Source organism: Ostreococcus tauri (genome assembly GCF_000214015.3).
Source record: "Ostreococcus tauri WGS project CAID00000000 data, contig chromosome 15, whole genome shotgun sequence".
Taxonomy (NCBI): Eukaryota; Viridiplantae; Chlorophyta; class Mamiellophyceae; order Mamiellales; family Bathycoccaceae; genus Ostreococcus; species Ostreococcus tauri.
The window spans coordinates 109,391-133,477 of NC_014440.2; the positions used below are offsets into that span (position 1 = coordinate 109,391).

General features: G+C 60.6%; 11 protein-coding genes across 11 annotated transcripts; 5 read left to right on the plus strand and 6 right to left on the minus strand.

The window, feature by feature from the left end:
- Nucleotides 1–153: 153 nt before the first annotated feature.
- On the plus strand, nt 154–1,815 carry OT_ostta15g00620 (Proline-tRNA ligase, class IIa; the record flags this gene model as incomplete). Its single annotated transcript, XM_003083157.2, has 1 exon — nt 154–1,815. The coding sequence occupies one exon, from the start codon at nt 154–156 to the stop codon at nt 1,813–1,815; it is 1,662 nt and encodes a 553-aa protein (XP_003083205.1).
- A 109-nt stretch (nt 1,816–1,924) lies between these two features.
- Nucleotides 1,925–6,334, minus strand: OT_ostta15g00630 (Nucleoporin Nup120/160; the record flags this gene model as incomplete). Its single annotated transcript, XM_003083158.2, has 1 exon — nt 1,925–6,334. One exon carries the CDS (start codon nt 6,332–6,334, stop codon nt 1,925–1,927), a length of 4,410 nt encoding a protein of 1,469 aa, XP_003083206.2.
- Nucleotides 6,335–6,737: 403 nt separating this feature from the next.
- Nucleotides 6,738–9,893, minus strand: OT_ostta15g00640 (ABC transporter, conserved site; the record flags this gene model as incomplete). Its single annotated transcript, XM_003083159.2, has 1 exon — nt 6,738–9,893. The coding sequence occupies one exon, from the start codon at nt 9,891–9,893 to the stop codon at nt 6,738–6,740; it is 3,156 nt and encodes a 1,051-aa protein (XP_003083207.2).
- A 651-nt stretch (nt 9,894–10,544) lies between these two features.
- Nucleotides 10,545–11,375, plus strand: OT_ostta15g00650 (Succinate dehydrogenase/fumarate reductase iron-sulphur protein; the record flags this gene model as incomplete). The annotated part of the gene is made up of 1 exon (XM_003083160.2): nt 10,545–11,375. The coding sequence occupies one exon, from the start codon at nt 10,545–10,547 to the stop codon at nt 11,373–11,375; it is 831 nt and encodes a 276-aa protein (XP_003083208.2).
- A 74-nt stretch (nt 11,376–11,449) lies between these two features.
- OT_ostta15g00660 (unnamed product) lies at nt 11,450–11,932 on the minus strand (the record flags this gene model as incomplete). Its single annotated transcript, XM_003083162.1, has 1 exon — nt 11,450–11,932. The coding sequence occupies one exon, from the start codon at nt 11,930–11,932 to the stop codon at nt 11,450–11,452; it is 483 nt and encodes a 160-aa protein (XP_003083210.1).
- Nucleotides 11,933–12,405: 473 nt separating this feature from the next.
- On the plus strand, nt 12,406–13,395 carry OT_ostta15g00670 (Serine/threonine-protein kinase, active site; the record flags this gene model as incomplete). Its single annotated transcript, XM_003083163.1, has 1 exon — nt 12,406–13,395. One exon carries the CDS (start codon nt 12,406–12,408, stop codon nt 13,393–13,395), a length of 990 nt encoding a protein of 329 aa, XP_003083211.1.
- Nucleotides 13,396–13,613: 218 nt separating this feature from the next.
- OT_ostta15g00680 (Cytochrome P450, conserved site) lies at nt 13,614–15,320 on the plus strand (the record flags this gene model as incomplete). Its single annotated transcript, XM_022982348.1, has 1 exon — nt 13,614–15,320. One exon carries the CDS (start codon nt 13,614–13,616, stop codon nt 15,318–15,320), a length of 1,707 nt encoding a protein of 568 aa, XP_022841109.1.
- A 113-nt stretch (nt 15,321–15,433) lies between these two features.
- OT_ostta15g00690 (SANT/Myb domain) lies at nt 15,434–16,984 on the minus strand (the record flags this gene model as incomplete). Its single annotated transcript, XM_022982349.1, has 1 exon — nt 15,434–16,984. One exon carries the CDS (start codon nt 16,982–16,984, stop codon nt 15,434–15,436), a length of 1,551 nt encoding a protein of 516 aa, XP_022841110.1.
- Nucleotides 16,985–17,608: 624 nt separating this feature from the next.
- OT_ostta15g00700 (unnamed product) lies at nt 17,609–21,410 on the plus strand (the record flags this gene model as incomplete). Its single annotated transcript, XM_022982350.1, has 2 exons — nt 17,609–20,921; nt 20,998–21,410. 2 exons carry the CDS (start codon nt 17,609–17,611, stop codon nt 21,408–21,410), a joined length of 3,726 nt encoding a protein of 1,241 aa, XP_022841111.1.
- Nucleotides 21,411–22,240: 830 nt separating this feature from the next.
- OT_ostta15g00710 (unnamed product) lies at nt 22,241–23,464 on the minus strand (the record flags this gene model as incomplete). Its single annotated transcript, XM_003083168.2, has 1 exon — nt 22,241–23,464. One exon carries the CDS (start codon nt 23,462–23,464, stop codon nt 22,241–22,243), a length of 1,224 nt encoding a protein of 407 aa, XP_003083216.2.
- A 195-nt stretch (nt 23,465–23,659) lies between these two features.
- Nucleotides 23,660–24,087, minus strand: OT_ostta15g00720 (Thiolase-like, subgroup; the record flags this gene model as incomplete). The annotated part of the gene is made up of 1 exon (XM_022982352.1): nt 23,660–24,087. A coding segment is annotated over one exon (428 nt), but the record flags the coding sequence as incomplete, so codon positions are not given.

Genomic DNA, 24,087 nt, shown 5'->3' on the forward strand with positions numbered 1-24,087 from the left:
ACTATGGATCCCCGGCTGCAGGATCGATCTTCGAAAGCGCGCGCACCGTCGACGTGAAAAAAGTGACCGGTGGGTCCACGCATCGCGCGTCGTCGCGGCCGCGAACGGGCGCGCGCGTCGACGGGTCGCGCGCGTCGACGGGTCGAGCGAGCGATGCGCGCGGGGTCGGTGCCGGCGGCGGGTCGAGCCCTCAGGGCGCGCGCGCGGGCGCGCGCGACGGCGCACGGGAGGAAAACCCACGGCGGGCGCGCCGTCGTCGGGGTCCACGTGACGTCGACTCGAGGTCGGACGACGATCGCGGACGCGGCGGCGAGCGAACGGGCGAACGGGGGGACGGAGAACGCGCGGACGCCGGCGCGGGATGGGTCAAAGGGAGGCATCGCGCGAAGGAGCGAAGATTTTGGTCGATGGTACCTCGATTGCGTTCGAGAGTGTCAACTCGCGGATTACGGCCCGGCGCGAGGGACGATGGTGATCCGACCGTACGGGTACGCGATCTGGGAGGGGATTCAAAAGTACATGGACGCGCGGTTTAAGGAGACCGGGGTGCAGAACGCGTACTTTCCGCAGTTGATTCCGTACTCGTTCATCACGAAGGAGGCGTCGCACGTGGAGGGTTTCTCGCCGGAGCTCGCGCTCGTGACCAAGGGTGGAGGGAAGGATCTGGAGGAGCCCCTGGTGGTGCGACCGACGAGCGAGACGATTGTGAATAACATGATGTCGCAGTGGATTCAGAGTTATCGAGATTTGCCCATGCTGCTCAATCAGTGGTGCAACGTGCATCGATGGGAGATGCGCACGCGGCCGTTCATTCGCACGCTTGAATTTTTGTGGCAGGAAGGGCACACGGCGCACGCCACGGCGGAAGAGGCCGAGGCGAAGGCGATGGAGATGATTCGGGTCTACGCCGATTTTGCCGTGACGCAGGCGGCGATGCCGGTGATTCCAGGACGCAAATCTCGAGTGGAGTCCTTCGCCGGGGCCAACGTGACGTACACCATCGAGGCAATGATGGGCGATAAGAAGGCGCTCCAGGCTGGGACCTCGCACAACTTGGGAGATAACTTTGCCAAGGCGTTCGACACCACGTTTTTGAACGACCAAGGGGAGACAAAGTACGTCCATCAGAGCTCTTGGGGGGTGTCCACGCGCCTCGTCGGCGGCATCATCATGACGCACGGCGACGACGCCGGGCTCACGTTACCCCCAAAACTGGCACCGATCCAGGTCGTCGTCGTACCGATTTGGAAGAAGGACGCGGAGAAGGATGAAGTTATGGCGTCCGTGGACGGCATCATCTCTACCCTCGAGGGTGCGGGCGTTCGCACGCACCTCGACGCCGATCAGAGCAAGTCGCCTGGCTGGAAGTTCAACCAATACGAGATGAAGGGCGTGCCGATTCGCATCGAGGTCGGTCCGAAGGACGTTGCTAAGGGTGCGTGCGTCATTGCTCGTCGCGACGTTCCGGGTAAGGAGGGTAAGGAGTTCGGTGTCAGTGTCGAACCCGCCGCACTCGAGGCGAAGATCAAGGGCGTCCTCGACGATATCCAATCCTCCATGCTCGCCAAGGCGACTGCGTTCCGCGACGAGAACATCGTCGACGTGAAGACGATGGACGAACTCAGGGCGGCGATTGAGGAAGGCAAGTGGGCGCGATGCGGATGGGAAGGCACTGATGAAGAGGAAAAGGCAATCAAGGAAGAAACCGGCGCCACCATCCGATGCTTCCCATTCGACCAACCCACTGGCCCGCACGCGTGCCTGATGTCTGGCAAGCCCGCGAAGGAGGTCTGCATCTTCGCCAAGTCTTACTAGACGCAAAATCGCTCGTCTCGCTGTGTGATTATATTATTTTTACGCCGAGCGTGTCTCGATTCCACTCACGAAACAACTTTACAGTACTAACTATTCTCACTCGCATCGCCTACGCCGAGACTTGAGCAAGCATGGCGCTATCGGCCTTCGTTCGCGTCTCATGCGATTTGATCGCCTTCGCCAAGGCTTCGCGCAACTGCTGAAGCGGGCCATTCTGCGTGCATCGATCGCGAGCCTCGAGGATCAGATTCATTGGGAACCAGCACGCCCCATGAGCGGTGCGATCGATCGCGGAGCGCTTCGACCAAGAGGTTAACTCCTTGAGGGATAACTGTGCCGCTTCTTCCACGCGATTGAATTCAAGATAAACGCGCAGGAGCGCTGCCGGATTCGCACCGCGTCGCGCCATACCGCGACTCGTGAAGATCGATTCGGGATTGATGAAGCGCTTCACGAGCCAGTGCGGAAGCGCTATTCGAGGATCAATCGATAGGATCGACCGCGCAACCGCTTCGGACAGCGCAAAGTTGCGATCCGACGTGTCGAAGCGCTCCACGAATCGTCTGAGCTCGCTCCAGTACGAATCGATCGACGTCGCCACAGGATCGACGCCTATGAGACCCGCCAGAGCACGGTAATCTGACGCTTCTGCGTTCTCTTGCCTTGTCGCATCGTCTCGCTCGGCGAGCATGGTGGATTCGTCCCCGATCTGGATCATACTCGCGCGAGCCGCCATTGTGCCCGCAACGAGAGTGAGCGCCGACGTGAGTTTCTCACCGTCCAGCCATGCCGTGCAGAGCGTCGTCGCGGCGGTGAAGCAACCGTACTCGATCAGCAATCGACACAGCGATGGAATCACTTCGCGATCATTTCCCTCGAACCTGAGCGCGGAGATGTCGCATCCAGCGTGCAAAAGCTCGAGACGCGCCGCCGACAAGGCATACTCGGACAATACCGTCGCCAAAGGACTCTTCTTCGTGTCTTGACCGCTCGAGACGACGTTCGCCGCGAAAAAATCGTCGTTACCCTCCATGTGCGCATCCTCCGTCGTAGCGTCAAAGCTCACCGAGCAGGGATCAGAGAGGACCGTCAGGGCGTTTGCGGATGCGAGAAGCGCCGAGGACTGTCTGGAAAGAGCCTCGACGAGTTCCTCGTAACTCACGCCCGGTTTACGCGCCGTCTCCATCGTCGTCTCTCTCAGTCTATTCGCGAATGCGTGCATGGACACCGCGGCCTTCTCGGGATCCCCTCGGTTCAGGTAGAAACCATACAGAATTTCGCTCGGTGCATCGGTCTGCGCCGTCGATGCTCGCCCTTCGAGCGCGTTTACGACGGTCTGATAGTGTGGCCCATCGGTTTCGTCCAAGCAAAGCGTGCTCAAGACCGCCCCGCCGTTCTTCGCACCGGGTTCACATACGCTCGCTACTAAGCGCCGCATCGCAGCCGCCTGACGGTGCTCGCCTGCGACGCTTGTCGCCGCGCAGTACGCTGCTCGCCAATCGCGTGCGTCCACCGCGTACTGTAAAACATTTGCCCACAATCGCGCGCTCTGGTTCTCATCGTCCTGAACCTCGTGTAAAGCCGCGTACGCCGCGGCTGCGGCGCCTGCGGCGCATCCAAGACGCTCAAAGAACAACATGACAACCTCGTAGTACTCCAGACGGGACACAGCATCATCCGGAAACGCATCGTCAGTTCCCATGAGCGTACCCTGGATCACTCGCAACAACTGCACGAGCAGCGCGTCCACGGGACTCGGAGCTTTTGGAATGAACGCGGCGACTCTGCTGAAGAGTGCGATGGCGGTATCAACTGACTTCACGCGTTCGCTTGCGTCCTCAGCATCGTTGAGACCAGCTAAATCCGCGCACGTCCACAACGCCTGCAGGAAGAGCGGTGCCGGAGCGTCGAATGAAGCGTCGTAGATGGACTCGTTCCCCGGTACTTGCTGACGCGCGAACGCCAGGAGTGTGCCAAGGGCGTCTATTTCCCCAGCAGCGTAGAGCGCGGTCCCAATCTCGATCACTCGCTGCTCCTGCGAAGATGACGTCGCTGCGCCGGCGGCGAGTGATGCGTCCACCAAGGAGCCGGCGCGTCGCAAACCCGAACCCTCCGAAAAATCCTTCACCTCGTCGTGGTTTAAATTCGCCAAGACAACCGCCAGGCGCGGAGCGTCTGTCTTACCGACACTCGAGCACGAACGACGCTCGGTCAAAAGCCACGATGACAAAATCGCCGAGCGGTACGCGCCCATTGCCCGAGGGAGAACAGTCGAAATGGACTCCGCGGCAACGGCCGGGAATCCAATCTTCGGTCCTAGCCGAACGCATCCCAACAAGAGCACCATTCCACGCGCCGCTTCGAGACGTGCGCGTGCTTGTTGCCTTGCCGCATTCAGCACAAGAGCTCCGTGTTGGGATTCCTCGCGATCGCTCGCCTGGTCCGTCACGTCACCCAGATCGGTCGGATCTCGCATCCAAGCGTCCACACGCTCTTGAAGCGCTCGCTCGGGGTCGGGAATAGAGCTCAACGCGTCCTGAAGTAGGCGGACGATGATTCGCTGTCTCGCGCGATGCGACGCCTTACGAGTTCGAGCCCGCGCATCGCTCTCGTCGCTCGGCGCCGGTGGGAACACATCTCCGATGAGTGCGCCCGCGAACGACTCGAGCCAATCCTTCGCGTTTTGACTCGCCGCCTCGATTTGTTCATCATGGTTGTCGAACGCGGCGCCGTGTGCTGTATCCACGCATAAACCGCTTGCAATCAAGTCCATGGCGACGCATGCCGCTCCACCCAAGACTGAGTTCAATCTGGCGAACAGTGCGATGAGAGCAGACGCGGTTTGTCGGCCGCCGGCGTGAAATTTGAGCGTCGGTGCGTCTTCGTTCATGATTTGCGCTCGAGCGTTGGACTCCTCGACCTCGTCGTTGACACGAATCGCCCCGAGCAAACCGCCTGCTCGGACGAGAACGGGACCCGTCGAGGCGCGAATGAATGAAAGCGGCGCGTGTGCGCGCTTCCAACTCTTCGCGTACGTTGGCGCGATACGACACCACGTTTCCAGGACTTGCGCGACGGTTGGTGACGGACCAGCGGCGGCGATGACCAAGTCGCGCACCGTATGTGCACGCTCAGCCTCCACGGAGAGGGCGCATCGCGCTTCCGTCAGAGCCTCTTCCGAGTCCAAACCGCACGAAGTGAGCTCACGGGTGAGTGCGGTCGCCACGGACTCCGCCGTGTACCCGCTGAGTGCGCCGAAACGCTTCATAAGCTCGCTCGCGGCGTCATTCCCTCCGCCGCTGTGTCCCCACTCTTCAAGCGTGCTCGCCTCCGATTCACCCGAGCGCACATCGCGCGCTCGGTGGAGCGCGTCTAAGGGCCAACACGACGAAGTACAACCTCCAGATGACGATTCAAGCGCGGCGACGACGAACTCGCCCGTGAGCGCGAGCGCGAGCGCAGTCCCTCTCGAGCCCTCCACGGAGGACGTAAACACGAGCGCTCCGTGCTTCATCGTGTACAGCGCGAGCTGAGGTCCCTTGTCGTGCGGGTTCTCTCGCGAGGAGACTACGAAGTTTAAAGAGAGTCCGTTGGCCGACGGGGAGACAGCGAAAGCGTACGCCGGGCGATCGCCTGCAGCCCGGTCTTGCGAGCCAGGCGCCGGGGGCAGATGCGAGGCGCACACGCGCGGCGCTTTCACCTGTGTCGGCGGCTTCGCAATCGCCCCCAGAGTGAGCTGTTCAGCGATACGGCACGCCTCCGTGACGTCCCACACCTGCACGAAGCCGTCGGCGGAGATCGAGGCGACCACATCCTTCCCGCTCACGCGCTCTGACCGAGGCGTGGCACCGATGACCGCACTCTCGGACGAACCCTTCACCGCGTTCCACACCCGACTGAGCGTGCTCGACGACTGAATCTCACAAATCACTTGCATCGTCTTCGCATGATACACCACGCCCGATCCCGAGACGTCGAACACGGCGAACGCGTCCGAGCCTACCGCTCCGAGCGCCGCCACGCGCGTCGCCGACGCCGGCCCCCGCGTCGCCTTCACCGTCGTTCCCGCGCTTTCGAAATCGTCTAAATCCTCCAAAAGTACTCGCATAACGTGCTCCCCGTCTGTCGTTGCGAGCACGACGAAAGCGGCGCCGTCGCGCGTTTGTCCGCACGCGCACGTCTGCGCCAAAGCGCTCGGAGTCATCACGCGCGTCGCTCGCCCGCTCGAGCTCTCAATCACGCACGTCCGCGATCGCGCGTCATCGATCCTCCACGTCAATACCGTTCGTTCTCCGTCTTTATCCACCACCTCGGCGCCACCACCGTTTCTTCGTCGTCCGCTCGTCGACGCCTCGGTCTCGCTCTCGCTCGCCGAACCCTCGTCTCCACGAATACGCTTCGCGTTTCGCCAATCGTCGCTGTTTGACGCGATCGAGCGGTCGGGGTGGACGACCCACGTAAGTGGTCGAGTGCTCACGCGCGAGCGGGGAACCACAGGGGTCTCCGCGACGGAGAACATCGAGATCGATGCGTGTGGATTTGACTTGCTCAAACGTTTGTTTTGACTTTGTCGTGACTTTTAGCGTCGATTAAGACACTTGCAGTTGTGTACCGACGCGTACACGGACGCAATTGACACGTCTTCGTCTTTGGTTGATGTTCGACGCGCGCGCGTGGACGATGCAGTCGCGCGTCGGCGTGTGCGGTGCGAGTCCGGGCGCGGCGGGCGTTTGCGCCCAGCGCGCGCGCGAGTGTTGGACGCGATGTCTGGGGCGTCTGAAGCAGAGCGTAGTTGATAATGCGTTGTTTTAATGTTCGGTTGCGATGATCACGGCGAGTTCCGCGAGGAGGGATAAGTTTTTTTGATAAATTTGCATTTCAATGTGTTCGACGTGCCAATCAGAGCTCACGGACGTTGAGGTTTACTTTGCAGCCTTCTTAGCCTCACGTTCCGCCTTCTTAGCGGCGTCCGGGTCAACGCCGATGTAGACATCAAGGTCCCAATCGCTATCGGTCGTAATCTCAGCGCCTGCGGCCAATTTAGCCGCACGCGCCTTGGACATAGCCTTGATATCCTTGCGAGAAAGCTTCTTCTTCGGTCCCTTCACCTTGACCTTGTTACCGAGGGCGTCGACGGTGTCCTCTTGAATCTCGAACTCCACGGCCGCACCCTTGGCAGACTTGCCTTGACCCCACTTGTTACCTTCGATCTCAACGAAGCCGGTACCCGGCACGTTCCAGGTCTCTTCCTTCAACGCGTCAGCGAATTCGCAGTTGTGCGTGATGAGCAAGACACCGCCACCGAATTCCTTGACGGCGCACGCGAGCGCTCCGAGGGCGTCGCGATCCAAGTAGTTCGTCGGCTCGTCCATGACGACAATGTGCGGTTGCTGCCACATGGCGGCGCCGAGCACGAGTTTAACCTTTTGACCACCGGAGAGACCCTTGATACGGTTATGCGTACCGAATTCTGCGTCCAAACCGAAGTCGACCAAGTGCTTTTCGACGTTCGCTTGCGTGAGCGGACGAGCGTACAAACCGGCGCGAGCGGCTTCGCGCTCGTCGACACGCATGAGGTACTTGGTGAAACCGAACTTTTCGAGCTTTTCGCGAGCAACCCAGGTGTTGGCATCCATCGAGAGACCCTTCCACTGAACTTCGTACTCGTGCTTGTTCTTCTTCGTGCGACGAGAGATGATCTTCTCGACGACGAGCTTGAGCATGGAGCCATCCTCCTGTTCGACAGGGATCTTCTCCGCCATGAGTTTCTTTTCCTCTTCGGTGTACTGCGCGGTCACCTTCGTCAAGTTTTCCTTGTCTTCACCGGTGGAGAAACGCCATCGGATGTACTCGTTGGGCGTCTTGTCCAAGTGCTGCTCGACGTGGTGGAACGCGTGCTGCGCGACGTACGCGTAGCGCATATTCGGGTGACGCCAGACGGTACCTTGGTCCGGCTCAGCCTCACCAGTGAGGAGTTTGATGAACGTGGACTTACCCGCACCGTTCGGTCCGAGGCAGGCGACGCGAGAGCTCAAAGAGAGCTGGATGGTCGCTTGCTGGATGATCTGGCGGGTGGTGTTCGGGTACTTGAACCAGCAGTTCGTCGCCTTGACAATGGCCTTATCCTTGTTCTTCACGCCTTCAAGGAAACCCGGGACCGGGAAGATGAACTTAAGCTCATCGTTAGAGAGCTCGGTGTACTTCTTCGCCGCCGGGCACTGCTCGACGAACGCGGTGAGGTTACCGCGGTACGTCACCAACTTGCGGTTTTCGTAGTGGATGATGTGCGTACACACGCGGTCCAAGAAACCAGAGTCGTGGGACACAATCATGGAAGAGACTTGCGTTTGCGAGTTGAGGTACTCTTCCAACCAGGCGACGTTCTTGACGTCCAAGTGGTTCGTCGGCTCATCGAGCAACAAGATGTCAGCCTTCATGAGGATGGCGCGGGCGAGCGCGAGCTTCATCTTCCAGCCACCCGAGAGGGCGACGACAGGGCCGTTGATCATTTCGTCGGTGAATTGGAAAGACGTGAGCGTCGCGGCGACTTGCTCCTTGGTGGTACCGTGTTGGCGGATGACTTCGTTGTCGAGAACGAATTCGACGACGTTCATCGTGTGCTGGTCACCTTGGATGTCGTGCTCGACGTACACCGTGCGGAGCTCCTCCGGCGGCGGGAAGTTTTCGACTTGACCGTTGTTGATGGCCTTCATCAAAGTGGACTTGCCGCAACCGTTCGGGCCGCACAAACCGTAGCGCTTACCCTTCTTCATGTGGAGCGTGGCGTTGTTGAGCAAAATCAACGCACCATACGCGAGGGAGAAATCGCACTTGCAAAGGTCTTCGCCTTCTTCGTCCTCGACGACGAACACCTTCTTGGAGGATTCGTACACGTGTTCCGCACGCTCGACGAGGGACTTGGTCATGACGTCAGCCTCGGAGAAGAAAAGCTTCAGGTAAGAGGTGGCGCAAGACTTAGTCCAGGTATCCAAGTCGAAGTTCTTGGCCAAGAGGGCGTTGGCGGACAAGGAGCAAATGTAGTCAAAGTACACCTTGACGCCTTCGCCTTGGACGAAAGCGGTGACATCTTCCTTGGAGGAGCCGGTAGAGGCGGCCAAGAGCTCGATGAACTGTTCGCTGACGGTCTCTTCGTTGTAGACACCCTTGCCGGCTTCACCACTCTCTTCGGCGCCGGTTTCATTACCGGCGGCTTGGAGAAGCGTCTTGTACGCGCGGGTACACACTTGACGGCACTCTGGGTCGGCGACTTCATCCATAGCGCGCTTCAGAAGCGGCAAAAGCTTCGTCAAGAAGGGCGCGGCATCCATCGGATCTTCGACGAGCTTGCACATGTTGTCGATGATAACGGCGGACTTACGCTTGATCGGGGTGGATTGCTGGAAGAACAACCCGCGCTGAAGGAGCGGACCCATGATGGAGAGCGTCGGAGCCTCGACTTGTTGCACGAACGTCGTCGCCGCGAGCTTGTGCACGCACTCCGGAACCTCATCGACGTTGTTGATGCACTCAATCAAAGTAGGAATGAACGGCTCGATATCGAGGTTACCGACGCAGTCCGCGACCTTGGCCATGGACGCGGTGGACGCCTCCTTGACCTCCGAGCGCATGTGCACCATCACTTGAGCGAGCTCCGGGATGATCTCCGGCAAGTTGGCCGCCACCGCCTTGCGGTTACGAGCAACAAAGCCATCGAGCACGCGAAGCGCCGCCATGGTCGCTTGCCAGAACTGAGACTGGAAGCCGGCGAAGATCGGCTTCAACGCTGGGCGCACGGCGAACTCGGAGAGCTTGGGCGCGATGGCGTCCACAGCCTTATCGCCAGCCGCGCGCACGTCCGCGGACTTGTTATCGCCCGCGAGCATGAACGCAACATCGAGCAATTCGATGAGATACGGTTCCTCGGCGTAGGACGCCGCGTTCGCGAGCTCGGCGATCTTTTCGCCCGCCGCCTTGCGCGCGTCCTCGTCCTTCTTCATGCCCTGCGCCTCGCGCATCGCGGCGACGTCCGCCATCGAAATCTTCGCCGCGGCGGGCACGTTACATTTGTTCGGAGCCATGTCTACTTGTGTCTCTGCGTCGCGCGCGAAATATACACGTCGTCAGTCTCTCGCTATTTCACAACTTCGCCTTCCGCCTCGCGGTTGTGGATAGGACCTCAAGCCGCCGCCATCGGCCTCTCGATGGCATCTCATCGCCCGTCGAGCCTCGCGCGCGGTTCGCGGTCTCCCCCGAACCCGCGGAGACGCCGAGGGATATTTCTCCCCCCCCCGTCCGTCACGCCGATCCCCCATTCCGTCCTCGCCGACGTCGCCCGCGGCACGAACGACGCGCCGCCGTCGACGCCACGAGCCCGGTTCGCGCGCGCACAGATCACCCCGTCATCGCCGCGCGCGACGCGCACCTCTCAACGCGAGCGCGCGTGCACGTCACCCGTGATCCAATCGCTTCGTACGCGTGCGGTCGCGCGCGCGTCGAGGCGCTCGCGTGCGGGAGAGTGCGCGCGAGGTCGACGCGCGCGCGGGCGTCGCGCGCGCCCTCGGGGTCGGTTGACGGCGCCAATCATGGGGGTTCCATCGCTCCAATACGAGGGCATCGACCGGGGGCGCGGGGGTGGCGGATGAACGAAACACCGTACGCGTGCGTACACGAGGCGTGCGCGCGGACGCGGGCGATGACGCGATCGCGGGAGATCGGCGCGCGTCGTCGACATGCTCGCGCACGCGCGACGAAAGCTCGCGAGAGAGCTGGGAGGGCGACTCGCGACGACGGCGACGGTGCACGGAACGCGTCGTGAGGGCCAACGGGCGTGCGTGTCGTCGTCGAGCGCGAGTCGAGGGAAGGAGATCCAGCGATTTAAGGTGTACCGGTGGAATCCGGATTCGGGCGAAGAACCGCGGTATAAGACGTACGATGTGGACGTGGGAGAGTGCGGACCGATGATGCTGGATGTGTTGTTCAAGATTAAGGACGAACAGGATCAGACGCTGAGCTTCCGAAGGAGCTGTCGGGAAGGGATCTGCGGTTCGTGCGCGATGAACATCAACGGGAAGAACGGCTTGGCGTGCCTGACCAAGGTCGATCGAGGGCAGAGCGGTGACCAGACGATCGCGCCGTTGCCGCACATGTTCGTTGTGAGGGATTTAGTGGTGGACATGGCGAACTTTTACGCGCAGTACAAGTCGATCGAACCGTTTTTGAAGACAAAGTCCGACGCGCCGGCGGACGGGAAGGAGCGATTGCAGACGAAAGAGGATCGGGCCAAGCTCGATGGCTTGTACGAGTGCATCTTGTGCGCGTGCTGCTCGACGTCGTGCCCGTCGTACTGGTGGAACAGCGATAAGTACCTCGGACCGGCGGTTTTGCTCCAGGCGTATCGCTGGATCATCGACTCCAGAGACGAGTTCACCCAAGAGCGATTGGACAACGTGAACGACGCGTTCAAGCTGTACAGGTGCCACACCATCATGAACTGCAGCACGGTGTGTCCGAAGGGTTTGAATCCCGCGCTTAAGATCGCTAAGATCAAAGCCATGGTTTAGAGAAATTTTACGTTTCGCAGCAGCAATTGTTACAACACTTACTAAATAGTCCTCAGCACCGCGCGCCGCGCGCGTCAGATTTTTTTCGACCTCCAGTTCACGAGCTCATCCTCGTCCTCGTCGCTAACGTCGTCGTCATCACTATCGCTGTACGCGACGACGCCCGCAGTCGCGCGCGGCGCCGCCTTCGCTTCCGCCCGCTTCATCCGCTTCGCCTCCCTCACCTCCTCCGCCGCCTTTCTCAACCGATCCACGCGATCGAACAGCTCCACCTGCTCCTGCACCTCAATGTGCGTCTTCTCCACCGCCGAAGCCTCCTCGAGCGCGATCGCTCGCGCCTCAGCCTCGGCTTTCTCCCGCTCGCGCGTCTCTCTCTCCTCCGCCGCCGCGCGCGCCCTCGCCTCTCGCGCACGCGCGTCCTCGCCTCGAACCACCGTCGCGGACGCCTCGGTCGTCGACGTCGTCCGCACGCGCGTCCGCGTCGCCGTCGACGGCGTCTTCGTCGCCTCGGCGCCGCCGCCGTCGAAGAAATCGCTCGGCAGCGCATTTTTGGACATGTCGCCTCGATCACCACCGCGCGCGAGCACCGACCCGTGCGAGATCGCGCGCGGGCGTCCGCGCGGGCGTCGCGACCGATCGCACGGCGTGAGCGACGCGTCACCGACTCGCGCGACGCCCGCGCGCGCGACGCGCGAGGCGGTCGACGTGCGTGCGATACATACCGCCAATACATACCTAAACACGCGTGCGCATGCACATAGCGAACATGCGTGGTCGATACGTATGAACCCACATGTCCGATGGATTTATCTCTCTCGCACATTTCAAACGAGGGGGAACGACAGCTCGCTCGACGTCGTCGGCGACCGCGCGCGCGTGCGCGCCGCACACCGACGCGCGCGTCTCGATCGCGCGATCGACGCGGGCGCGACGTCTGTGCGTCGCCGGATCTCGCGCGCGCGGTGATTCGCCGTGAACGGGGCGTCGCGGGAAACGTCGAGAGACGACCGAAAGGGAGCGAACAATCGTCATGGGTGGACACTCGATCAACGACGCGTACGAAAAGCTGGAAAAGATCGGACAGGGGACGTACGGGAAGGTGTACAAGGCCCGGGATCGAGCGACCGGAAGGTTGGTGGCGCTGAAGAAGACGCGATTGGAGATGGAGGAGGAGGGGGTGCCGTCGACGGCGCTGCGAGAGGTGTCGTTGTTGCAAATGTTGAGCGAGTCGCCGTACATCGTTCGATTATTGCGCGTGGAGCACGTCGAGGAGGACGGGAAGGCGATGTTGTACCTTGTGTTTGAATTCTTGGATCAAGATTTGAAGCAGTTCATGGATCTCACGGGAAGGGGGCCGTCGAACCCGCTGCCGACGACGACGGTGCAAAACTACATGTATCAGCTCTGTTTAGGGTGCGCGCACTTGCACAAGCACGGGGTGATGCACCGCGATCTGAAGCCGCAGAACATGTTGGTGGATAAGGCGAAGAACTTGCTCAAGATTGCGGATCTTGGTCTCGGTAGGGCGTTCAGTGTGCCGGTGAAGAGTTACACGCACGAGATCGTGACGCTGTGGTATCGCGCGCCCGAGGTGTTGCTTGGCGGGTCACACTACTCAACTCCGGTCGATATGTGGAGCGTTGGGTGCATGTTCGCCGAGATGGCGCGCAAGCAACCGTTGTTTCCGGGTGATTCCGAGCTGCAGCAGCTCTTGCACATCTTTAAGCTGCTAGGGACGCCGAGCGAGCAAGTGTGGCCGGGCGTCTCAAACCTTCGAGACTGGCACGAGTTCCCGCAATGGAAGCCGCAAGACTTGGCCAAGCTGATCCCTCAGCTGGACGCGCACGGCATCGATCTGCTTCAAAAGCTTCTCGTTTTTGATCCGGCGAAGCGCATTCACGCCACGGACGCTCTCGAGCATCCGTATTTTGACTCGCTCGACAAGACGCAATTCGAGAAGATCGAGCGCGAGTTCGAGATCGAGTTCCTTCGCGAGAAAGAGAACCGTATGGCGCAGTAATGGCGCTGAAATACGAGCGGTTTCCACCGCTACTACCTGTGCGCACGAAAATCACCCGCGTTGTCTTGTAACTGGTTCTGAAAACGTAAACATCCCAAGCGCTCGCCTCTTTACGCTCCGCACTCGTCCACCGGCGTCACGCTCCTTATCCTCAGTACACCGCCCTGTGCGGTCGTTCTCTCGACGCACCGCCCGGTGTGAACGAACACTCGATCACCATGCGCGCGTGTATGCCGTCGTACGAAGTCATGCGCGTCCACGTCGCCGCCACATCATCGACGACGCCACGTCGAAACGTCGCTCGTCATCGATGCGTCCGCGCGCGCACCGCCGTGAAACCGCCGCCCAGCTCCGAGACGTACCGCGGCGCCCTGTTCCCGGGCGTCGAGGTCCCGGACTCACCCTTCGTGAAGTCTCTGGCCACCGTGTTCCCGTGGGGGAACGGGGCTCGGGTGACTGAGCGCGTGTTGATGGACCTGCTCAAGCCCGAGGTCCGGGCGGCTCCGTTGTTCGTCCCGCTGTACGATTACTACAGAGAGTACGGTGGAGTGTACAACTTGGGGGCCGGACCGAAGTGGTTCGTCGTCGTGAGCGATCCGGTGGCGGTCAGGACGATGTTCAAGGATAAGGCGGATGATTTTTCAAAGGGAATATTGACGGATATCATGGAGCCGATCATGGGCGACGGTTTGATCCCAGCGAACAAGGAGACGTGGGCGAAGCGACGACCGGTGATCGGCGCTGGGTTTCACGGGGCGTGGCTGAAGCACATGTGCAATCTATTTGGCGCGTCGGCGATGCGATTGGCGGAAAAATTAGACGTGGCGGCGGAGAAAGGGACGACAGTGGAGCTCGAGGGTGAGCTGTACGCGATGGCGCTCGACGTCATCGGCAAGGCGGTGTTCAACTATGAATTCGGCGCACTGAAACAGGAAACGCCCATCATCAAGGCGGTCTATCGTGTCTTACGCGAGAGTGAGCATCGCTCGACGTTTCCACTGCAGTACTGGCAGATTCCGGGCGCGATGGATCTCGTTCCCAGGCAGAAGCAGTTCAAGGAGGATATGAAGATGATCAACGAGGAGCTCTCGACACTCATCAATAGCGCGATCGAGTCGCGAAATGAGACGGGATTGGAGGAGATGGAGCGACGTGACTATTCCAACGTCGAGGATGCGAGTTTACTTCGATTTTTGGTGGACATTCGCGGGGACGAGGCGACGAGCACGCAGCTGAGGGATGATTTGATGACGATGCTCATCGCCGGTCACGAGACGACGGCGGCGGTGCTCACGTGGACGCTTTATTTGCTCGCGCAGCACCCGGAGATCATGGAAGAGGCGGTGAAGGAGATCGAGATGTGCGTTGAGAACGCCGACGGTGTGCCGACGCCGGAGGAGGTACGGAAGCTCGAGAAAGTGCGCATGATCCTCGCAGAGGGCATGCGCCTGTACCCGGCACCACCAATTTTGATTCGAAGAGCCATCAAGGACGTCACCCTTCCTCGAGGAGGCAACGGCAAAGAGATCACGCTGAAGGCTGGCACTGATTGCTTCATCGCGGTCTGGAACTTACATCGCTCGCCCGATCTTTGGGAAAATCCTGAAAAATTTGATCCCAGCCGGTTCTCACGAAGGTTCACAAACGAGGCGATCGAGGGGTGGGGCGGGTTGAATCCAGATTTGATGACCGGTTTGTACCCCAACGAGCAGAGCACTGACTTTAGCTACGTCCCCTTTGGTGGTGGGCAGCGACGGTGCGCGGGAGATCAGTTCGCAATGCTCGAGGCGGTGACGTCGTTGAGCGTGTTGTTGAAAAAGTTCAAGTTTGAGCTCGACTGCCCTCCGAACGACGTCGAGATGATCACGGGCGCGACGATTCACACCAAGAAGGGCCTGCCGATGAAGATTAAGCGACGCGAGTAGCCATTTTAGTACAGATTTTGTTGCTCATAATTATCACAATGGGTTGGTGCGCAGTACTACAGCGAACAGACAGATTGGGGGAGAAATTAATTGTACAATGCGGGACGTGTTGCTCACGCCTGCGCCATCTTGTTTACAGGCTTGCGACCCTTGCGTCGGGCTCCGCCGTATTTGGCCTCGAGATCGAGGACGCGCTGCAAGAAATCAGCCGGAGTCTCTTGCTTGCGCCTCGATTGCGGCGGAAGAGATGCGAGCTGGAGCAAATTGCGCCACTTATCCTTGAGGTCCATGGCGGTGCGACGTCCGAGCGCTGGATCGTCAGACTTCTTAATCACCGTCCATCGACAACCTCCGCATCTGTCGACGCCGTCGACGAGCGCCATCGCCTCTTTCATTGTCCACGGCGAGTGGTGCTTGCTTCGGCGCACGCCCTTCGCACCGGCGTCATCCTCTGTCTTGTCGGCGTCGCTCTGACCGGGAGAGCTCATCTTGACCGTCGCGACGCTCATGCCCTTACCCACGGCGTCGCGCGGAGCGCCGTGCTTGCCTACGCGCGCCTCAACCTTGGCCGAAGCGAGGACTCGAACTCGCTCCAGGATCTCCGCCGGCACTCCGTTGATCTCACGACGCTTGTACAGAGCGGGGAGCACGGCGACACGCAGGAGGTTGCGCCACTTATCCTTGAGATCCACTGCGCTGCGGTTGATCAATGTTTCCGAGACGCCATCGAGGCGCAGAGCCTTGATGTCCGCCCACTGGCCGCGACCATAGTGCGCAACGCCGCGAACGAGTGCCTCGACCTCGGGGAGACTCCAAGGACGGTGCGCTTTGGGCTTGCCCGAGGCGTGCGCCTCCGCCGCTGCTTCAGGCTTCGCATCGACGTTTAGCGTGTTCAAGTTCGATCTCGCTCGCAAACTCTTCGACGTTCTTCTCTTCTTCGGGCAAGGAACCGACAGCGGGTGGAGACTGTCGCGCTTGTTGCCGCGCGTCCCGGGGGCCTCGTTTTCTTCATCCGACCCGCAAGCCATCATGTTCAACAATACGTTCGCCGCCGAGAACGGAGACTTCACTCCAGGGGTTTGCGAACGATCGGGAATCGCCAACGCATCGAGACGGGCGTTTCTGAGCGCCAACGGCACCTGGTCGAACGACGTTTGCGGGATCATCACCGCCAGCCCGTGGCCCGCGCGTCCCGAAAAGTGCGCGTCTTGCCTCTGCGTCAACCGCTCCGTGCTGGCGCAATCTTCGATCGCTGGCGCGTCCTCACCATCGCCATCGAGGTGCGTCGTGTTATGACTTCCATCGCTCGCACTCAGCGATTTCGTCGTCGTCCGCACCGGCGGCGCGACGCCGACGGGTCGCGCCGACGGCACGGGCGCGACGCCAAACGCCGCCACGGGCGCAAACGGCGCGCGCATCATCGCCGCCACGCGCCCCCCATCCTGCGCGTCCAAACGCTTCGTCATCGCCGACTGCATTCTCAAACTATCCACCTTGGGCCCGAAAGCCGGCATGACGCGCATCATCGTCGCGGGCGGAGCGCCCGCGAATGGAAACGCGTGCGCGCGCGGAACCAGCGGCGTCGTATTCGCCCACGGACCCATCGCCGTCGCGCCTCTCGATCCGCGCCTCTCACGCCCGTGCATCATCACCGGCGGCGTCATCGTCGATCGACCTACGCGCGCGACGCAATCACCGTCAGTCACCGACCTCCGCCTTCGCGCGTTCAAACCACCCTGTCGAGCCCACCCCATCGAACCCGACGAGTCCCACCCCCCATGAGGTCGTTGCACATCATCGCCGTCGCGTTGACCCCATCGACGCCCCGACGCCCCCTACCGTCGCCCCGCCCCCCGACGCGCGATGGAGATTATTTTCCCCGAGCGCGCGCGCGCGTCGACGACGCGCGCGCGCCGCTGTCGATCCGTCGTCGCCGTCGATCTTCACGCGCGAAATCAAACGCATCCCAACCACTCGTCGTCGCGCGCGCCCGTCGACCCACTCGTCGTCGCGCGCGCCCGTCGATCCGCGCACAGGACGCACCGTAAAAACACTCGCGCGCGCGCGTCGTCGATCGACCCGCGGTGGCGTCCTCGCGCGTCGACCTCTCGCGCGTCCACCGCTCGCGCGCGCGCGCGCGACGACGCGACGGGGCGCGCGTTACGTATTCACGCACGTTTGAGCCTATGTATCACCACTCGGGCGTCATCCACGCCCGGGCGACGTCGATCGCGCGCGCGGGCACGCGAGATGCGCGGGGGCATCTTGGGTAAGCAAAGCTTCTTAGCATGTGTGGACAAATAAGTCACCCCAAGCCACACATTTTTTGCACCATACGTCAGTGGGATTCGCTCGTCCGGTCACCACTCGCGTCGGCGGCGACGCGCGACGGCGCGGCGTCGGGGGACGATGCGAACGCGATAGAAGCGCGCGACGGCGACACGCGACGACGCGAGCGCACTTCACGCGCGGCGTCGGGTGATTCGCTTGACCGGTCACCGCGTGCGTCCATGGGGTACATACGCAAGCGGGACCTCATCGCGGAGGATGAAGCCAATCAAGCTCGGATGGATGAAGCCGCGCGTCGTCGTGCGGCGGGCGAATGGGATCCCTGGGCAGGCTTCGAGGCCCATGTTCAGAGGATGAACTTCGAGAATCGCTCCGCCGGTCAAAAGCGACGGAGAGCCAGGGAAGCGGCTTTGGGCAGCCCACCGATGATGCGCCGACGCAGGAAACGTGGCGCGGTTGACGGCGGCGAAGACGCGACTGCGACGGCCGCGATCGAGCACGACAACCATGTCGATGATATCGCGAGCGATGATGAGGGTGACGCTGCCGGTTGGAACGCGCGTCTCCCCGAGCTCCGCTCGGGCGTTCTCAGGCAGGCGGTTGCGTTCGAGGGCTGGCGCGCGAAAAAGGAGCAGCAGCGATTGCAGCGATTCGCGAGCCCTGATGTAGTGCATACATTTAAGGCGATGCTATGGTCGGCTGTGCAGCGGCCGTTCGGTGACGACGCGGACGCGTGCTGCCCGGGTCAAGCGACGCGAGCTAGCGATGGCGAAGATTCGATTCGTGCGCAACGACATGGGCGCGATGCCGTCGAGTTTGTCGACGAGCCCGCGGGCGACGGCGATGATATATTTTGCATCGTCTGCAGCGACGACGTCGTGCGCGCATCTGGCCCCCAACGCCTGTTCGGGCGACTGGTTTGCCCGCACTGCGGTTTCGGCGTCTCGTACGATCCCATCGCGCTCGGTCTCTGGCCGACGGAGCCGCCCAACACACTGGATCGGATCGGGACGAGGTCAAATATTTTCGTACACCACGAGGTGCTGGCAAACGCGCTGAAGGATCTCACATCGACGACGAGCACCGCGAACGAGCGGACTCTATCAAAGCACCTCGCGGACAGAATCCGAGGCGGCGTGGCGCCGGAGGCTCCGCGATCCGAATCTGGATATCCTGACGCGGCGTTCACGGCCGAAAGAATTCGACATCTGCTCTTTCGGAGCGGCGTGTTCGATGCGTACGCCCGATCGCGCTTCCAGCTGAGTTCAAGCCGCGACGTGCGCGCGACGGTTCACCGATCGAACGCTCCTTCAAGCACGCCCGGTGACGACGACGTTGACACGGGTGCGACGCCCGACTCGAATACGTCGACGATTAATATCACAGCACCGCCGTCACGGGACCCCGCCGCGTCGTGTCCAGCGTGCGCGAGCGCGTCGTGGGGTGACGACACGAACGTGAAACGGCTTCTCAACGTTTGTGGCGATGGGAATGCCAAGGCCGTTCGCCTACGGGGGTCCGCGACTATGGATTATCACCGCGCACTCGGGACAACGGATTGGGACGAATTCGAATACATCCGCCCGTACGTCCCCGTTGAAGGGATACCCGGCTGGGCGACGATGTGCACGCCGTGTGAAACCGGTGACTGCCGCACCCAAATCAAATGCGCGGACAAACCGCGCGCGCCAGGGACCACGCGCGGAGCGCTTGGGAAGATGGACGAGCGATCGATGCTGTTATTCGTTTGTCATCATGGATTTGTGTTGCGCGGCACGGCGCTCGTGAGCACGACGCACGAGCGATTCGATATGTACGACGTCGCCCTCGCTGGGCTCGCTCGGTGGCGGAATCTTGGCGACGTTCACATTGACTTCGCGTGTCAGTACGGCGTCCACCTTCGTCGGCGCGTCGAAGCGCTCGTTGAACGAGACCAAAATTCGTTCGCCGATCTCCGCGATCAGCTCGCTCAGGCGAGCGACGCCGACTGCGGGGGCGCTCGCCTGATGGTACCGTACATGCACGGCAGCTCCCATGGGTACAGCTGCAAACATAAGCACTGGGCCGTCTACAAGTCGGACTCATGCCGCCGCGCGGGCGAGACGACGGAGCATGTGTGGTCGCGATTGCGATCGTCTTTCACGGGGCGTTTGCGGCTCATGTCTAGCATGCGACGGTCCCTCCTCCTCGAGCACATCATCCGCGGTCTCGATTCCGAGCGAAAGAAAGAGTTCCCATTGTCCTTCGCGAACACGGCACATCGACTCCTTCGACGAGATGGCGTGTTCGATAACGATGTCAAACTATACTACGACGTGCTCCAGTTGCGGTCTCGTCAGTCGGGCGTGGGCATAAGGGAATTACACGCCACCGCGCGTCGTTTTCTCGAGCTCGCTCGGGCGAACCTAGACTGTGCCAGCGAGCCGCCTGAACCGATCGAAGGACGCGTCGCGTGGCTGAGCTACGAATACCACTTCGAGAGATATGAAGACAAAAAAAGGAAGATGTGCCTGCAGATACGCAAGCTACAGTCACAACACGGACTCGGCGAGAGCGGCCCGTGGTCTCGAAATAACGAAGAATACTTGCCTGGAATTGAGGCACACTGGCGGTTCGAGTCCGCGCGACATCGTGCGAGCCTCGTTGATGCTTGGCTCGATCGCTGCGAAATCCGCCGACAATTACGTGATCGCAGCATGCGCGACTCGGAATACACGGAGCTGAAGTCCCGGGAAATCACGCTCTCTACTCATGTCAGTGTCGACATGAAGAATTACAACTACGCTGTTGAGCAGCTCAACGTCGCGCGCCGGTGTATGAACATGCCGGCCGAGGTGGATCCAGCATTTCAGCCGTTGACGGAGCAGATCGTCGACGCGTGGGACGAAACCGGTCCCGAAAACGATCCATTCACTGGAGTGAACGGTTTGGCGCGCGTGGAGCTCACAGAGGCAGATGGTACCACCACCACTGTTCGGCTCTCTCTTGCATCGCTCCGGCGACTGGCACACCTCGGCGCGTACGTCGCCAGGGACGCCGAGGATGTCAATCGCCTCCGTGAGGAGGCCGACCGCGCGCTGTCGTTTTACGCGCGTGTCGAGCGAGAGGAGTCCTCTGAGCTAGAGAGTTCGCGCGCGCGCGCGCTCGGTGTGAAGCGCGCGATCCTCGATGGTGGTGGTGGCGACGACGGTGATTTACAAGACGCGTTATGGGCGGCGATATACGCGGCGCGCGCGGCGGAGGTGAAGCGTGACGCGGCGGCGGCGCGGTTGGAGAGATTGGGCGAGCGCCTCAGACTGGATAATTTTGATGGTAAGTTGCGCAAAGCCGCTGCTACGTTCGCTCGTTTTGAAGCCCACCTGTCTCTTACTGATTGATTCGATCACAGTGCCCCTGCTCGAGGTCGTAGGACCGGCGAACGCGGTGTTGTCTCGCCGAGACGACTCATCGATGAAGTCCCGACAGGATGATGCTGAGCTCATGTTGAGTAAGTCGTCGACGAGACGTTCGATGCGCGGTGTTGCCACGGCAAATAGCCTAGTTGTTGTACTGTTTTACTCTATGACGTGGTTTGATGTGATTCGGTTGCGCGGCCGCCGCTCTGTGAGTGTTCATAAAAGTGTCGTCTTTATCGTAGAGGCCACAAAGGTAGGATGCGAGACAAAAGCGTCCAGGCCAGTCGCGTTCGACGTCGGGCTCGCGTTTTCGTGCATGGAATGGTGTTTACACATTGCATACGACCTCGGAGCCGCATTTTGCGGCGTTTGGACGAAGTCGACTCTCGAACCTATGTTCCCGTAGAGGCTTGGAAGGTAGTGCACAGCCACGGGAAACCGGTAGTCCTGGGAAGCAAAATTTTCGACGTCGCGGCAAAGTCGCCGGGAAACGGGCCAAATCGATCCATCATAACATTTTATTACGCACCAATGCGCCTTGAGGCAGTCTTCTCGCGTTTCCGTCGCCGGGCACGACCGATTAGACTGGAAACCAACATCGTAGACGTGTACGTTAACGATGCACGTCTAAAAACAGTTTTTGCCATCTGGTCGATTTTGGATGCAAAAACGGCGCAGACGTACGTCAATCCGTTTCAAACCACGATGTGATGCGCCGGGGCGCACACCAAATCCCGACGTCGCGTCGAAACCTCGCGAAAATGTTGCGAGCACCTTGGTTTTGGGAAACTTCTCACCTATTCCTTCTCTCCGTGACCATGCCCGTGCGTCGTCCCTCTGGAAAGCGCCATGAACCACGCGCCAGTTCTTTTGATTTGCGATTACGAACCTCCTAGCGATATGAGGTCGCCTGAATCGGCGTCCAGCGGCGCGAATCGTTGGTGTGATACATGAGTGAATTTATGTTTTCGTCGGCTCGCATCGCGCGGCTGGACGAAGCCGCGCGCCATCATCGTGGAGTCGACGCGCAACGCATTCATACACGCGATTCCGATCACATTGGGTGATGCGGGCGTCGTATCGACCGCAGAAAGGGTGCCATGGAATGAAGGCGTGTTCCAGGTCATTTCCGCTGGTTGCCGCCCTTTCGTCACCGATCGATTTTCAGTTGAAACTAGAAGTGCCTTTCAAATCCGATAGGTGGAAACTCGTTTCCTTTTCGTCACCGATCGATTTTCAGTTGAAACTAGAAGTGCCTTTCAAATCCGATAGGTGGATACTCCTTTCATTTTTAGTTACGCATCGTCGGTTATTTTGAAAGGTACAAGGTTCGACGAAAGGCGAGCTCGACGCGGCGTGGTGCGACCAAGCGGCCTTCCCACTGATTGGACGCGTCGCCAATCGTTTCATTTCGTCGAAGGGCACGTCGAAAGGGGGACACGTGGTGGTGTGGCGAGACGTTTCCGCAGCATCTGGGCGAGAGTTGAAGGTAAAGTTGTCTTGCAGGCCGATCATCACATCTTCTCGTCGCAGCACGCGTCGCGACGCGGGTCGATCTGCCACACCGAACGCGGTGGGTGCACTGTGGATATTATTCTCGGTCGTGAAACGTAAAGAAGATGGTGTCAGCGCGCTCGCGTCGAGCGTTGAGCCGACGGTTGGGCGTGTGGATGCATTTTTGGAGCCGAGCTTCGACGCAGCCATCGCATCTTCTCGTCGCAGCACGCGTCGCGACGCGGGTCGATCTGCCACACCGAACGCGGTGGGTACACTGTGGATATTATTCTCGGTCGTGAAACGTAAAGAAGATGGTGTCAGCGCGCTCGCGTCGAGCGTTGAGCCGACGGTTGGGCGTGTGGATGCATTTTTGGAGCCAAGCTTCGACGCAGCCATCGCATCTTCTCGTCGCAGCACGCGTCGCGACGCGGGTCGATCTGCCACACCGAACGCGGTGGGTACACTGTGGATATTTCTATCGGTCGTGAAACGTAAAGAAGGTGGCGTCAGCGCGCTTGCGTCGAGCGTTGAGCCGACGGTTGGGCGTGTGGATGCATTTTTGGAGCCGAGCTTCGACGCAGCCATCGCATCTTCTCGTCGCAGCACGCGTCGCGACGCGGGTCGATCTGCCGCATCGAACGCGGTGGGTACACTGTGGATATTATTCTCGGTCGTGAAACGTAAAGAAGGTGGCGTCAGCGCGCTCGCGTCGAGCGTTGAGCCGACGGTTGGGCGTGTGGATGCATTTTTGGAGCCGAGCTTCGACGCAGCCATCGCATCTTCTCGTCGCAGCACGCGTCGCGACGCGGGTCGATCTGCCGCATCGAACGCGGTGGGTGCACTGTGGATATTTCTATCGATCGTGAAACGCGAAGCAGGTGGCGTCAGCGCGCTTGCGTCGAGCGTTGAGCCGACGGTTGGGCGTGTGGATGCATTTTTGGAGCCGAGCTTCGACGCAGCCATCGCATCTTCTCGTCGCAGCACGCGTCGCGACGCGGGTCGATCTGCCGCATCGAACGCGGTGGGTGCACTGTGGATATTTTAATCGATCGTGAAACGCGAAGCAGGTGGCGTCAGCGCGCTCGCGTCGAGCGTTGAGCGCGTTCGTTTGAGTGTTGTGATTCTTTTCAAGAAGCGCGAGTAGCCGTCCGCTCATCACTAGTAGTCGCCGAAATCCCGAACAAAGTGGGACGATGGCGCTTCCGCGTAAATGTCCGACGTGTGCAGCGTCACAGGCGCCGATTCGCCACGCTCTATCCGTGACGGAGTCGTCATCTTCCGCTTCATCGCGGCGCTTGGTCTCGTGAGCGTCATCTTTGCCGCTGCAGATTCTACGAGCAGATGCGCCAATTGCGGCTCCAGATCGTCGACAACCTTGCGCATAATTCCCATGACATCTTCGAGCATCTCATCCAGAACGTTGGCGGTCGGTGGCCTCGCGTGCGCGTCGCCCGTGTGATTCGTCTCTTGGATGATTGATACGATGCCCGCGGCTGTTTCTGAGTGCCCGAGGTGGCTTTTTATTGACTCGAACGTCGGTGGACGGTCACTATCTGCGCGTGCTAGGACGTCGAAAGCGGCGCCGA